Below are 14,692 nucleotides of genomic sequence, written 5' to 3'. Positions count from 1 at the left end.
TAATACCTGGGGTCTTCTGTCACCATCAAAAGCTTGAAAGTCATACTTGAAAAAAATAGTTTGGTACCTTTAAGTTCCTTATGTTCTGATGTTAACAAGTAAGCAGTAACATTGAACACACCACAATGAACTGAAAATATGCTTATATAGCTTGATGAACTAAATTCGATTTTAGCTGAAATTTCTACAATTTAAAAATTAATCAATCATGTTTAATAATGTGCCACAGGAGTTTTACATGTCAGCAGGTTTCTCGTGCACTACTTTATGAAATGCTTTCAAAGGTCAGTCACACATGTTTTCTTCATCATTAGTGGATCTCACAGACAGGTCACATAGAGCTCTCTAGCTTTTATTTTGTCAGAATTCTGCCTCCCTTTTAAACTAGGTAACAGTTTTGCCTGTGTCTCAAAAACTACTAGGCCTTCATAAATTACTTTGCTGTCATAAGATAACCTCACAGGGCAACTTGTGTAACTCTAGCTTTAGTCTTGTCGAAATTGTGCCCCTTTTGATTTAGAAAATTTTATTAAAAGATTAATGCATATAAGCTGGTTTCTCATAAACAACTTCCCATATGATGATAAAATTTTCAGCATTAAGGCGTGGTCACACTACACGTAGTTCATCGTAGTAAGGAATGATCGTAGTTGATCGTACTAAGCGTAGTTACACGTAGATAATCGTAGTCAAGCGTAGTAATGATCGTAGTTCGAACTTATGATTTGTCCGTAGTAAGCAAATAATGTTTCGACATGTTTAAAATCTGACTACGATTAACTACGATGTTTTGACCCTACTGTGACCGTAGTTTGAACGTAGTTGATCTTAGTTAAACGTACTTGATCGTACTTAACAGTAGTGTGTATCGTTTTTGATCGTAGTACAAGAAAAACACATCGACAGTACGGTTCAACTTCGATCAACTAGGGCTCAACTACGGCTAAACTACGTTTGAAGTAGGTTCATAGTACGGATAAACTAGGGTCAAAAAATATCTTATATTTTTAGGAGTTCGTAGGCACGTGGTCAATGTAGTTCTTCTTTTGGATTTGCGTTCATTGTGATTTTAGATTTAAGTTTTAACGATAGACGTAAATAATGGGTGACAAAGTCACGATAGCGAAGTTCTTGTGTCAGATAAATACAGAACTTGTGGGTCTGGCAAGAAATCTTGTGGATTTAGAGGACCTAGAGGAACAGGAAAAAAGGGAAAATAGAAGACAAAGGAGATGGTGGACCAGAGACTGGCTGCTACGTAGACCCATTCACGGTCAGTATGAGGCTCTGATGGCAGAACTTCAAGTGGAGGATCCCCAGGCCTTCCAGCAATTTCTGCGTGTAGATGTGGCCACATTCTATGATATCCTGGCCAGGATTGAGGGAAGAATCACCAAGCAGACCACCGCCTTAGGGTACCCCATCTCTCCTGCTTTAAAGTTGGCGTTCACCCTCAGGTATCTTGCCACCGAAAACGCCTACCGAGACCTGCGGTTCGGATTCAGAGTAGCTCATAACACCATGTCAGGCTCTGATTGATGTCATTGAACCATTGTTTGTCAAGCTTCCCACAGAACCTGAAGAATGGCAGCAGGTGGCTCAGACCTTTCAGCAGAAGTGGCAGTTCCCACACACCCTTGGTGCTCGTGATGGGAAGAATATTCGAATCAAGTAGCCGCCCCACTCAGGTTCTTTCTACCATAACTATAAGGGTTTTGACTCCATTGTACTCATGGCCTTGGTGGATGCCAAGTACCGCTTCCTATGGACACAAATTGGAGACGTCGGCTCTAGTTCGGATGGCCAGATCTGGAACCATTGTGACATTCGCCAAGCACTTGAAGATGTTGTCCTTGGTGTTCCAGATGCAGACCCGCTACCTGGGGATGATGTTGACACTCCCTACTACATCATAGGGGATGATGCTTTCGCTATGAGAACCTGGTTGATGAAACCTTTTCCTCGACGCGGTTTAGACAATGGCCAGCAGGTCTTTAACTATCGGCTGTCCAGAGCACGTCGTGTGGTGGAGAATGCTTTTGGCATACTTGCAAACCGCTTTCGTTGTCTCCTCTCTACACTCCAGGTTCAAGTGGATAGGGCAACCCTTATAGTGAGATCGTGTGTTGCACTGCACAACTACTTGAGGGTGAGGAACCCTGCTGCAGACCAGCATCTTCTGGACCAGGAGGATGTTCAGCACGACGTCATTGATGGTGCATGGTGGGCCAATGTAAATATGTTGGATCTTACTCAACCGCAGAGTGGAAACCACGACAGCAGGGAAGCAAAGCTGCAGAGGCTGTACCTCAAGCACTACCTGACGTCACCAGTTGGCTCAGTTTCATGGCAGAACCAGTGTCTCAATCATATCTAGGCAGATCGGCATAAGGGAAACAGTCCTGTTAAGTGTCATAATGAATTATAACAATAAATTCAGCTTAATATTATTGTGTTCAATCATTTATCTATTTTATTTGCTTACATTGTAATTTGTTTTGTTATAGCGGTTAATACACCTTTTTCAATCATTTTTCAGTTATATACAGGTGGGCAGTTTACCTACTCATCGTTCCTGGCATAAACCAGTACTGGACTTCTATAGAAACTGCCAACTGTCCCTCATTGAAAGCTTAGTCGTCACCAGCGGGTCTCGAACCTAAGCCGTCAGTCGGTGAAATATAATAAGTTTGGAACCTGATCATACTGCGAGTACAACGAGACTGCAGGCCTGGCCTCGATTTCACGAAAATACTTAAGTATACAGTCACCTGAGTCTGTTATTTTCAAATCATGCCATGACTTAATTTATTGTGGATTCGTATTAAATTCTATTGCTTCATATCAATATCTAGCAAAACTATGTTATGGACAGAAATAATTGTCATCAGTTTTATTTTCAGACACAAAAATATGGTATTTTATTTTAAGCACGATATAGGAGACTTAAGTATTTGCTCAAGTTTATTTCTGGATTTTAAAGCCTATTTTCATTAAAATCAGATTCTTTGTGCTTAAAATATATAAATTTTAAGTTTATTTTCTGTTAAATGTGAAATTAAAAAAAAAATGTTGAATTATGCATTCATATATACATTTGAAAATAACAGGCTCAGTTGAGTAAAATACTTAAGTATTTTCGTGAAATTAGTGCCTGGCGTAAAACCAACTCACACCCCGTCATAAACCATCAGTCATGACTTAAACTCATAGCAAGATGAAACATTTATTTATCTAGTTATTAACAATGCATTTAAAGAGAAAATAATTCCATAGGAGCGCTGCTTGGGCGCTGCGGCTGGTCTGTCTGTTGAGTATCTGCCTGCTGCTGGTACTGGCGCTGCCAGTTATGAAGGAAGCCATCGGGACACCGCTGGTTCTGTTGTACGGCAATGGCTGATGCTAATTGTACGTCCCCAACGGTCTGATAGTTGCTGGCACCTGGCTGCGTCTGGGACATGTGCGGCTGACGTGGTTGGGCCTGGCTCACAATGCAGCCTGAGCCCTGGCCCTGGACTCCCGCTTATACTTCACCAGTAAATTAGTGACATCCAACTGTAGTCCCTCAAATGCTTCGTCGTCCATCTGTGCCGCCGAAAGCCCTACCATGCGACCAAAAGCCGCTCGTGGGTTGTCCTCCTGAAACAACACAAAAATTAGAAATATTTTAAAAAATGAGGCACAAGCCCTATATCACTATCTTATGCAAGTAATTTTTTTGCAAAAAAAGGGCCAAAAAATAAAAGTGCTAGAGAGCCACTGTCTATAGATAAAATGAACAAAAATATGTGAACTGTTTCATGAGGATTTGAGAATTCCTTTAAAAAAAGCCAGGACAAAACCTTCGGACGTATCGATGCACGTATCGACATTCGTACATGCTGACGGACAATTCTATATTCCGATATTTTTTTTCTGGCATAACTAGATGAATGACTATACAATGGCTTCTTGAATACCCTTGCTATATCTTTGGCCTATTTGTGACATTTGACCTTTTTGATAATAACCTAGGATGCAAACTGTTAAACCAAACATGCACAAAGGTTCGATGAGATGATTATGTCAAGAAAATCTCCAAAGTGCCAATACGATGTTGAACAGACACACGATTACTGAAGATAGCTTGGCACAGAAATAATAATACTAAAAGGAACAACCCAAGACAATTGTATAAATACATTACTTTTACTATTGATAATTTTACTATAGCAAGCAATTAGTATCTAATTTCGTTTAAATTAATGGTTGGCAGAAATTGGTCACAGCTTCACATAAATGTCAATATACAAATACATATGATATAAAATATATGTTTAAAATGCAGATGTGGAGGCCCTGTGAACAGAGGCCTAATACAGTATACTTGAAACAAACAAACTTATTACACAACGTTAAGATATACTGGTGGAGGCTGACCTAACCGCCGAACCTGGGATCAGAATTCAACGGAGATCAGGTATACAAAAAAAGACATACATAATCAGTGACTACGATAAACGTTTATATATGACACGTACATATTTCACAGTTCTGGAAAACAGACACTGTCATGTCCATACATTAACATGTGAAAACTGCCAATATTCCATGTGAAGCTGTAACGACTGAAGGGAAGGAAGGTGTAGGCTGAACTTGAACACATAAGATGTACCTGAAATTATAAAGAAAAAGGAGAACACAAGCAAAATAAGGGGAGTGGAGGCTGGGATATTAAACATCAGCAAGTATAAACAATCGAGGATTCCTTCGATAAAAAGCAAAATCAACCCTCGCATCTATTTGCAAACGACCTTCTTCTTCCATGTGCAAAACTGAAAGGACCCAAAAGGAGATTAAATCGCAACAAGTATATTAATATACCAACAAGACATAAGCTAAAGCGGGCCCTTACAACAGGATAAGAGCTCCTTCAGTAACAGGTTTTGAATGGTAATCATTAAAAACACATTACTGAAGATAGCTTGGCACAGAAATAATAATACTAAAAAGAACAACCCAAGACAATTGTATGAATACATTACTTTTACTATTAATAATTTTACTATAGCAAGCAATTAGTATCTAATTTCGTTTAAATTAATGGTTGGCAGAAATTGGTCACAGCTTCACATAAATGTCAATATACAAATACATATGATATAAAGTATATGTTTAAAATGCAGATGTGGAGGCCCTGTGAACAGAGGCCTAATACAGTATACTTGAAACAAACAAACTTATTACACAACGTTAAGATATACTGGTGGAGGCTGACCTAACCGCCACATGTCGAGAATTTGGAACAACGTGGAAAATTCTTGACAACCGCCACCAGTTACTTATGTGTCCGCATGAACGCACATTCAAGGTGAACGTCATGTATAGCCAGAACTTTTCGGAGCGTAGTTATTATTACTATTATAAAATTTAAAAAAATGCAGCTTGTATGAAAAGCACTTTTATTATATACCTAACGTTTATTCATGTAGATTTTTCGTTAAAACTAGGCGTAATATCATATTTCGGCACTGTGATAATTTTCTGTATTTGATCGCCGGGACTACTTTCGTGCGCCAAAAACTTTTACTGAAAATAATTGCTGCAAATGTAAATATTTTTATGTTATGAATTTTAGATATGTGATTTTATTTATAGTCATAGTTTATAATAAAAAAGATTATACAGTAATGTGATACAAAACACCGAATTAATTCTCGTCGCGAACGGATCAAACTCGTGCTGCGCACTCGTATGATTCGTCTGCGACTCGTAGAATCCGGTGTTTTGTATTACACAACTATATTAATAACCCTATTTTATGATTTGTGTAAAATGTGTATGGAATGTTTTACCTGCTGGATAATCTGGCTCATTTGCTGCTGGTTGGCGGCCATTCTCTTCTCGATTTTCTCCAGAAGAAGATGAGAGAGTTTCTGCTTCCTAGAGGTGGAGCTGACGGCCGTCTGGTTGCAGTTACGGACGTTTTCTTCTGTCTGCGTGACTGTAGGAGTGGTCTGCTCATGCTCGGAATCGGTGTCTGAATCCCGTTGCTGCATATCCTGAGATGCGGGTTCGTTGAATCTATCGGGATGCTTTTCACGAAGTCGTTGCATGAGCTAAAAGTAGGAAAAGAGGGTTAATTAAAACTTTTCACATTCAACTTATTCCAGCATACACATTCAACATTATAGTATTACACGTATTGAACCATAGGAAAGGCTAATCGCGCAAACTATATACATATAAGCTGTTCAATTAGGTTTGTTCATGGCAGGTCTCGGCAACATGTAGCTTTCTACGTCCTGTAGGCTAGGGAGCACCCAAAATATAACATTAAAACATTCTTGTAGTTATGCGATTTGATAAATAAATAGAGATATATAATGCTTATATTATGACGGCCCCGGTACTAGGAGGGTGTCAGAGATGTTGCACTTTCCAGTACCTCTGATGAACAGACTCAATCAAACCGGGTCTGCTTTTACTTTCATTTGGTTGCATTCTTCGCTTCCAAGGGATCTTTCGTTCCGATTATATTATTATTTACGTTCAATTTCAGTCTCTTTTATGTACATTATATATATCAAACATAACATTGAAGCACATAAACACTCAATTATAATTAAAGAAACTGGTTAATTAAAACACAGTTCCTACTTTAAGTTAGCTGACCAGTATCAATCTTTGAACTGAAATATTCATTAAAGTATATAAAAACATACTAAACCGTACAAACGCTGAAAACTTTCAATTTGTTTGTCTTAATGACTTAAAATAAAACTGTTCCATAAACCAATGTTACCTTTGTGCATATCCAACACAAACTTATCAAAACTGGCTATCTATACATTCATAAAACTTTCATTACAATAAAAAACAACGTAATCTATATCCTAGTAAAATCCTAAAAGTTTTATACATGCATTGTCACAATAAAAGTTTTACCTTGGTATGATACATCGTCTCTCAATTTAAGAATATCACAGCAAGATTTCACGGAATGCAATTGTATTGTTAGATGATATAAACAAATAGAATACTTACATTAACCCCGGCTCGTTTGGGCACTCTGTACACATGACCGCTGAGAAATGTCAGACGTTCCTGCAAACGCTCTTCATGAGGTGTCAGCCGTTTGGCGCCCTGGCCAGACACACTTTGGGTAAGTCTGTCATAAGTCGACCTCTGGCTGTTCCACCACGTCATTATACGGGATCCATTCGCATTTGAACCTGAAAAATGAAACAAGAAATATGTGTGAATACATTCTCAAAAACATGATATGAAACGAGAGCCGATTACACAAAAACTTTACTGTTATATAAATTAATTTCAATTCTAGTATGATAATATCGCTAATTATAAATACTTAAAAAATTAAATAGAATTTTTTCGGTATTCATGCGAAATGAACAACAGATCTGGATCGGCAAATACATGTACATGAATCGCGCTAGCAATGAACTGTTCATTTACCATGAAGACCGGGAAAAATCCATTTTATATATTGCATTTAAATTATATTTTCATTGCATTAGTTAGCAAATCTGTGGTATAAATTGCGCATTTTTATGCATTTTACTTTTAAATTCAGTTTTTCGGCCATTCTGTAGACAAGACGAAATATATATTGCGTCATCGAGAAACGTTCGCATTGGCCCAGCGCAGATTTGTACTGTCTGCTAAGCAGTTTGACGTAACATTTGTTGATGTTCATAAGAAATGAACGTCAGTTTTTTATAAGAAAAGATTAGGAAAAATATAAATATAAAAATGTGCTACCCACCATCTGCAAAGTCAGTGGCATTCAATGTGTTGGCAAGCAATTGCAACAATGCCTGTTTGTGTCCAGTCTTCATGAAATGTTGGTGCCCCTTGCTGTAAAGTTCCGGGTGGGATTCTACAAACTCGAACACCACTTCTTCTTGATCTCCGTTCAGCTTGAGGGGTGGTCTTTTCTCCTTGGAAGGCACAGAAGGAAGATCGTTGGGCGTGCCTCGCTTATCTCCGGTAACAGCCTCAGGTTCTTGTATCCTCTCTGGCTCCTCAGTAGAACTCCGGACGTCGGGAGTATCTCGCGTATCCCGAGTATCAATTTCCTGACTCTCCACAGGTTCTTCTATCGTCTCTGGCTTATTCATTCCCTCTAAATCTACCGTATCTGCTACTTTAGCACTAGTTTGTTAACATCGTTTTTTCCTAGGCGGCATACTGAAGCTTAAATGATGCTGTCTCGTCAACTTCCCAGAGCAAAATGACTGTAGCTTTCCCGTCCTGCGCAGGCGCAACCACAACGCTTTTCCGTAGCTCAACGTAGTTAATCGTAATTTGTCGTAGTTGTTCGTACTTCGATCGTAGTATATACGTAGTGTAACGTAGTAGCTCGTGGTAAGACGTAGTGATACCCTAGTTAACCCTACCCGATTTACTCGTAGTTGAACGTAGTTGTTCGTACTTACACGTACTTCAACGTACTTAGACTTTCCATATTTCATCTTTTAAACCTAGTTCGAGCGTACTTCAGCCTAGTTGACCGTAGTATTACTACGACAAACTACGTTTAAAATGAACTACGACCAACTACGTGCGTGAACGTAAATGTGACCATTGCTTTAGAATAGTTAAATACACAAAAACATGGATGTATATGTGACAGCCCTGATTTTAAGGGTTTGAATAGTAATATTTCAAAATAAGAGTTATCTCCCTTTGTTAGTTTTATTGTGTTTTGTGTGCATTCATGTGCATTGACCCTAGGTCAAAATTTTCCCTTTGAAATGCTTTAATTTCATTGGATTAGGCTTTCATAAGATACCTGGTCACTGTCAGTATAGTCATGTAACTAAATACTAGGGATATAAACTAGCTATTTTTATTTAGGGACCCAGACTGTCAAAAATAAATGTTTAACATTAGGTATATGGGCATTTTCTCCAACAATTTAGGGGCCCAGCCCAAAATCTAGGGGTCATGGACTACTGGGCCCCTACTAATTTATATCCCTGAATACATGTATTGAGCTTTTTATTTTAAACAGTTGAGTTTATATTGGATTAAATACAGGTTTTTATTTCACTCATTACAGTTTGTAATTATCAATTCTATGGTTTCATAAAGTGCCTAGTAATGATTTTATCTTTTATGCTATTGGCTCATTCTGTTTAGACAGTTTGTTAATATTTTGTTTCATAAATGGCAGTCTTTCTTATATCACTGTCTCATTCTCTATTTGCACTATAAACCATTTAATCATTTATAGACCTCTAACCAAATCACAGAGTGTGTGTGTGTGTGTGTTATGCTGTGCTGAGATACTGCTGTGACATATGGTGCATTTAGGTCCACAACCTGGTATGCATAATTTGTATTTGTAACCTGTAATTAATTGCATAGCAATGTACATTTTAGTTTACACTTCCTGAAATATATGTATTTTAACCGTAATATGCCACTACACACACATGTATATATTTGAGCCTGAAATGTTATTATTTGATTAAGAGGTATGTTTAATATGAACTGTACGGTATTTTGTGTAACAACTTTGTGTCTTACATGATTGTAAGTATTTATAGTAAGTATTGTTCATATTATGTATTTTCAGGATGTGTTATACTAAATACTATGGAGATACTAATATCAAAATAGTAAAACTACAATTGGTAAATTGCTTGTTGACCTTCACAAAGGAATAAGAAGAACCCATCCCCATAAACACAATTAGTTTTTACAGCCAATCATTATGGCATCCTATAGAAACTAACAGAGTGGCATATACATTTTCTGTATTAATGTAGGTTGAAATTATCGTTTTGCCCATACCAAAGTTTTAGATATGGGTAGATCATCAGGTTTTTTTCTTCATATTTGTTTTCACAATACAGTGATTAAACTAGAATTGCAGACAGAGCAAATTGTACTTACATGTAAAAATTATTAAAGAATTCTTACATTCTACTAAACTTCTTTCAGAAATTGCACTAAAGTAATACAGTGATTATGACAGAAAGAAGATAATAGGATATTTGTTTTCATCTAGAGAAAATAAAATGAGGGTTGGAACAATTTTGGTCAGTCAGATGAAGTAGTTGAGGGTGGTTCTTTACATTATTTGATGGAAAAACATGTATATATGTTTTATATTTTTCAGGTATTATATGAGTTGACATCTGTACAAGACATCCTATTGAAGACAGTTCTGAGTGAGCAACAGCCCAAGACACCTTGTTAATGTTGCCCTGTTATCTACTGAGTTTCTACATACAAGTCAAGTAAGTACTTGCTAAACTGAATTCATTTGAAGCTTTTTTAGCTTGCCTATATGAAGTATATAAAGTATATGGAGAGCTGTCCTACTTGCCCTGGCATCAGCATCCATTTCTACACAGTACAAGATGGATTTGCTTCAAACTTAAAACCACAACATATGACACAAGGGACAAAACTCATGAATTATACCCCTTTTGCACTAATAATTTCAGGTTAAATTTTCAGTGCACTTTTCATTCTAGTATTAATTATTATTTGATTAAAACTTGAAATACATTGCAGTTGTTCCACGTCATCTCCCACATCATAATGACACAAGATCCAAAAAAATACACAAATATGCCAAATTGTACTTACTTAAAGTTTGAATCTGGGTCATGTTGGGTCAAAAACAAGGTCATTCGGTCAAATCAAAGGAAAGCTTGTAAACACTCTAGAGGTCACAGTTGTGACTCAATCTTTATGAAACTTGGTCAGAATGTTTATTTTGATAGTCTCTAGACCAAGTTTGAAACTGGGTCATGTGGAATTAAAAACTAGGTCACCAGGCCAGATCAAAGGAAAATCTTGTCAACACTCTTAGAGTTCACAGTTTAAAATGGAAACTGATGAGAATTGGTTATAATAATTTGCCTGATAATTTATAGGTCAACTTTGAATCTGGGTTATCTAGAGTTAAAAATTAGGTCAATCTTAACGAAACTTTGTCAGGAAGTTTATCTTGATGATCTTAATGCCAAGATTAAAAACTAGGTCACTAGGCCAGATCAAAGAAAATTTTTGTTAACACTGTAGAGACCACATTTTAAGTTTGAAACTCATGAGAATTGGTCAGAATGCTTGTCTGAATGAAGTCTAGGTCAGGTGTGAATATGGGTTAATATGGGTCAAAAACTAGGTCACCCAGTGAAATAAAAGAAAAAAAACGCGTGTATGTGCAATAGGGGCTGCATTTTTTAATGGATATTGGTGAAATTTTATCAGAATTAATTTCTTGATGAAATCTAGATAAAGTTTGAATCTTGGTCATCTGGGGTCAAAAACTAGGTCACCTGGCAACATTTTCTTCCAATCTTAATGAAAATAGATCAGAATATTTGTCTCCATGAAATCACTAGGTTAAACATGTTTACACTGTTATGGCATGTTACTCAGATGAGCGACCTAAGGCCATCTTGGCCCTCTTTTTACTTAAATGTTAGGTAAAAGTTTTGTTTTCATGAACATTCACTCTACCTCTGTTATTATTAAATGGTTTTAATTCAAACTTAATAGTTGTTTGGCATCATCACCCACATCACATGACACAAGGTCCACAACTGGCACCAGCATTTCATGAATGGTGCCACCATTTTAGCTCACCTGAACTTTCTTCAGGGTGAACTGTAAGTGTAGGTGGATGGTTCGTTGTACATCGCCCGGTTTCCTGTGTTAGTAATTTCATTTATACATCTGCTTTGCTGAAACTACTGGTCAGAATTACACAAAACTTGGTCAGTTTATTTAAAGAGTTTTCAAAGATTCTTCTTGATGCTTTTTAGTGGCCATCAAAAGGTAAAGGAAGAAAAACTTTTAAATGACTTCTTCTTATGAACCGCTTGATGGATTTTGAATTTGGTTTGTAGCATTATTTAAAGGTCCCCACCCAAGTTTGTTCAAGTGAGGGCAATTGGGCTCCCTTTTAGAGGCAGCTAGAGGCTGAGCTAAAAATAGAAACACCTTGGGTGTATCTTCTTCAAACTCGGTATATAGCTCCATTATAAGGTCCTTTTCCTTTTAGGTGCCGCTAAAGCTAAGAATTGAAATGCTTTTAAATGACTTCTTTTCGTGAACACCTTGATAGATCTTCATCAGACTTGATTAGTAGAATTATTATAAGGTCCTATATTAACCATGTTGAATTTGGGGCACTTGACCACTTTAAGGGGCTGCTGGAGCTAAAAAAAAAACTTTTAAAATGACTTCTCCTCAAGAACTGCTTGATGGATCTTCATCAAACATGGTCTATAGCAACATTATAAGGTTTTCTCCCAATTTTGTGCAAATAGAGACATTTGATCCCTTTTAGGGGGCCACTAGAGCTTTAAAAGAAATGCATTTAAATGACTTTTTTCTCATAAAAGCTTTTATTGGTCTTCATCAGACATGTTTTGTAGCATCAGTGTAAGGTCCTCAGACCACTTTGTTCAACTGGGTCTTCATCACACTTGGTCTGGAGCATAATTATAAGGTTCTCTCCCAAATTTGTTCAAGTGTAGCTGTTTGGTCCTTTTAGGGACTGTTAGACTTACAATTGTGGGGAAAAAAGCCTTTAAATGACATCTTCCCATGAAACTCTGGCTGGACCTTTATCACACTTGGTCTGTGGGAGCATTGTAAGGTCCTCTCCCAAACCTGTTAAATGGGGGCAAGTTCTACTTTGAGGTCAGTAGGTCAAAGGTCAAGGTCACAGTGACTCGGAACACTTAAACGGTTTCCGGATGATAACATGAGAACGCTTGGGTCTAGGATCATGAATTTTTGTACACACGTGTAACATGATAAAATACGGTTTCAAGATGATAACATGAGAACGCTTGGGTCTAGGATCATGAATTTTTGTACACACGTGTAACATGATAAAATACAGGTCAAGTTTGACTTTGAGGCTAGTAAGTCAAAGGTCAAGGTCACAATAACACGAAAAGTTAAACGGTGTCCGGATGATAACTTGAGAACACTTGCGTCTAGGTTAATGAAAATTGATAGGGAGGTTGGTTATGACCAGCAGATGACTTCTACAGATTATGAGGTCAATATGTCGTAGGTCAAGGTCACAGTGACCCGGAACATTTAAACGGATCACGAAACTTAATAGGGAGGTTGGTCATGACCAGCAGATGATTTGTATTGATTTTGAGTTCCAAAGGTCAAAGGTCAGAGTGACCCGGAACATTTAAACCTTTTCCGGACAATAACTTGAGAACGCTTAGGCTGAGGATCATGAAACTTCATAGGGAGTTTGGTCATGGCCAACAGATTACCTCTCTTGATTTTGAGGTCAGTAGGTCAAAGGTCAAGCATGTTCACTGTCGACATTGGCTTAGTGGGGGTATGTCACTCCTGTGACAACTCTAGTTTTCATTAAAATTGGTCTATAGGATCATTGTAAGGTCATCTCTCAAATTTGTTCAAATGAGGGCACATGACCTGTTTTATGCTTTTATACTGATCACAAATATTATTATTCATGATTCAGTGTGTCATAAATATATTCACTGTCATATGGTCAAGGTCTTGGGCCTTCTTAATTCGTCCGTCACACTAGCTGGTGTACTCAATTGCTCTTACAGTTACCATACATGGTATGATTAGGCTTAAGAAGTAGATGATCCCAAATGTTTTGGGGATTAGTAGATCATGGTCATACTGATCAGAGGAACAACCCATCATGGGGGGCATACACGTTCTTCAAACAGCTCTTATGAATATGTGTATCTTTACTGATTTCTGTTTTTTTAATTTTCAGGTATCAATCAAAGATTGGCCATGGTGTTTACAGAACTGAAAGCCAAGCTGTGATGTTTGAAAATTTATTATAAAGTTCTAAATTGAAATACAATTTGAAAAGCACAGACAACTTCTTGTATTTTTAAGCTACCACTTAACCATAGTGTTAATTGATTGATTACAGACATAAATGTATGCCGTGAAGTTCAGTTTAAAGTGATTAAATATAAACGCTGTAACAGTGATAAAGCTTTAGTTTATGCAGTAATATTTCATGGTCGACAAGATCGAATGCTTTTCGAAGATCAAGAAATACTGACCCTACATATTTACCACTGTCAACATCTTTCAACCAAGTATCAATAAAAAGTGTTAAAGCAGTGTGGTATGAATGTGTAGGACGAAAACCTGATTGTTTTGTGTGTAATATATTTGTCTTTTTGAAATACAATTGCAACTGTGAAGCAATATGCCTTTCAAATATCTTAGATATGGTAGGTAAAATTGAGATAGGTCTATAATTACTTGGATTCTGCTTATTCCCTTTTTTAAAAATTGGAATAACGTAAGCATCTTTTAATTTATCGGGAAAAACACCACTGTGTATGCTTTTATTTATTATAGATGTGATGGCTGGAGTTATGAAATCTCCGCAGTCATGTAGAATCTTTGGGCTTATTCCGTCTATCCCAGTAGCTTTTTTAAGATCAATTTTAGATATGATATGTTTTTACTTCCAAAGGAGTAATGAAATCAATCTCAAATTTGTGAAATAATAATATTTAATCTAGATAATGTTTTAAATTTGAAAAATTGTCATTGACAAACTTTGTTTTTTTCAATTATATTTGAAATATTTATAAAATGTTCGTTTAGGGCATTTAGGGCAATGTCCGCTGGTTGTACCTGGGAGAAAGTTGGCACTTTGGCTTACTAATGTCCGCTGGTTGTA

General features: G+C 37.1%; 1 protein-coding gene and 1 long non-coding RNA gene across 2 annotated transcripts; one reads left to right on the top strand and one right to left on the bottom strand.

The window, feature by feature from the left end:
* Positions 1-3,291: 3,291 nt before the first annotated feature.
* On the bottom strand, positions 3,292-8,280 carry LOC128559063 (uncharacterized). The gene is made up of 3 exons (XM_053550087.1): positions 7,027-8,280; positions 5,835-6,098; positions 3,292-3,639 (listed from the first exon to the last, which is right to left on the bottom strand). The coding sequence occupies exons 1-3, from the start codon at positions 7,186-7,188 to the stop codon at positions 3,487-3,489; spliced, it is 579 nt and encodes a 192-aa protein (XP_053406062.1). The 5' UTR covers positions 7,189-8,280; the 3' UTR covers positions 3,292-3,486.
* A 700-nt stretch (positions 8,281-8,980) lies between these two features.
* On the top strand, positions 8,981-13,865 carry LOC128559064 (uncharacterized). Its single transcript, XR_008372093.1, has 3 exons — positions 8,981-9,333; positions 10,133-10,253; positions 13,760-13,865. It is a non-coding gene; the product is annotated as an uncharacterized LOC128559064 (long non-coding RNA).
* The last annotated feature ends 827 nt before the right edge of the window (positions 13,866-14,692 follow it).

Source organism: Mercenaria mercenaria, chromosome 8 (genome assembly GCF_021730395.1).
Source record: "Mercenaria mercenaria strain notata chromosome 8, MADL_Memer_1, whole genome shotgun sequence".
In the NCBI taxonomy this organism is placed as follows: Eukaryota; Metazoa; Mollusca; class Bivalvia; order Venerida; family Veneridae; genus Mercenaria; species Mercenaria mercenaria.
The sequence above is the reverse complement of the archived record's forward strand: the minus strand, read 5'-3'. Positions and strand labels throughout refer to the sequence as shown.

Bases quoted from the DNA above. Each gene is read 5' to 3' on its own strand.
- LOC128559063 (XM_053550087.1), bottom strand. From the start codon at position 7,188: ATGACGTGGTGGAACAGCCAGAGGTCGACTTATGACAGACTTACCCAA. The intron at 6,099-7,026 runs GTAAGTATTCTA...TCCTACTTTTAG, and splicing joins CCAAACGAGCCGGGGTTAAT to CTCATGCAACGACTTCGTGA. The intron at 3,640-5,834 runs GTAAAACATTCC...GTGTTGTTTCAG, and splicing joins TGAGCCAGATTATCCAGCAG to GAGGACAACCCACGAGCGGC.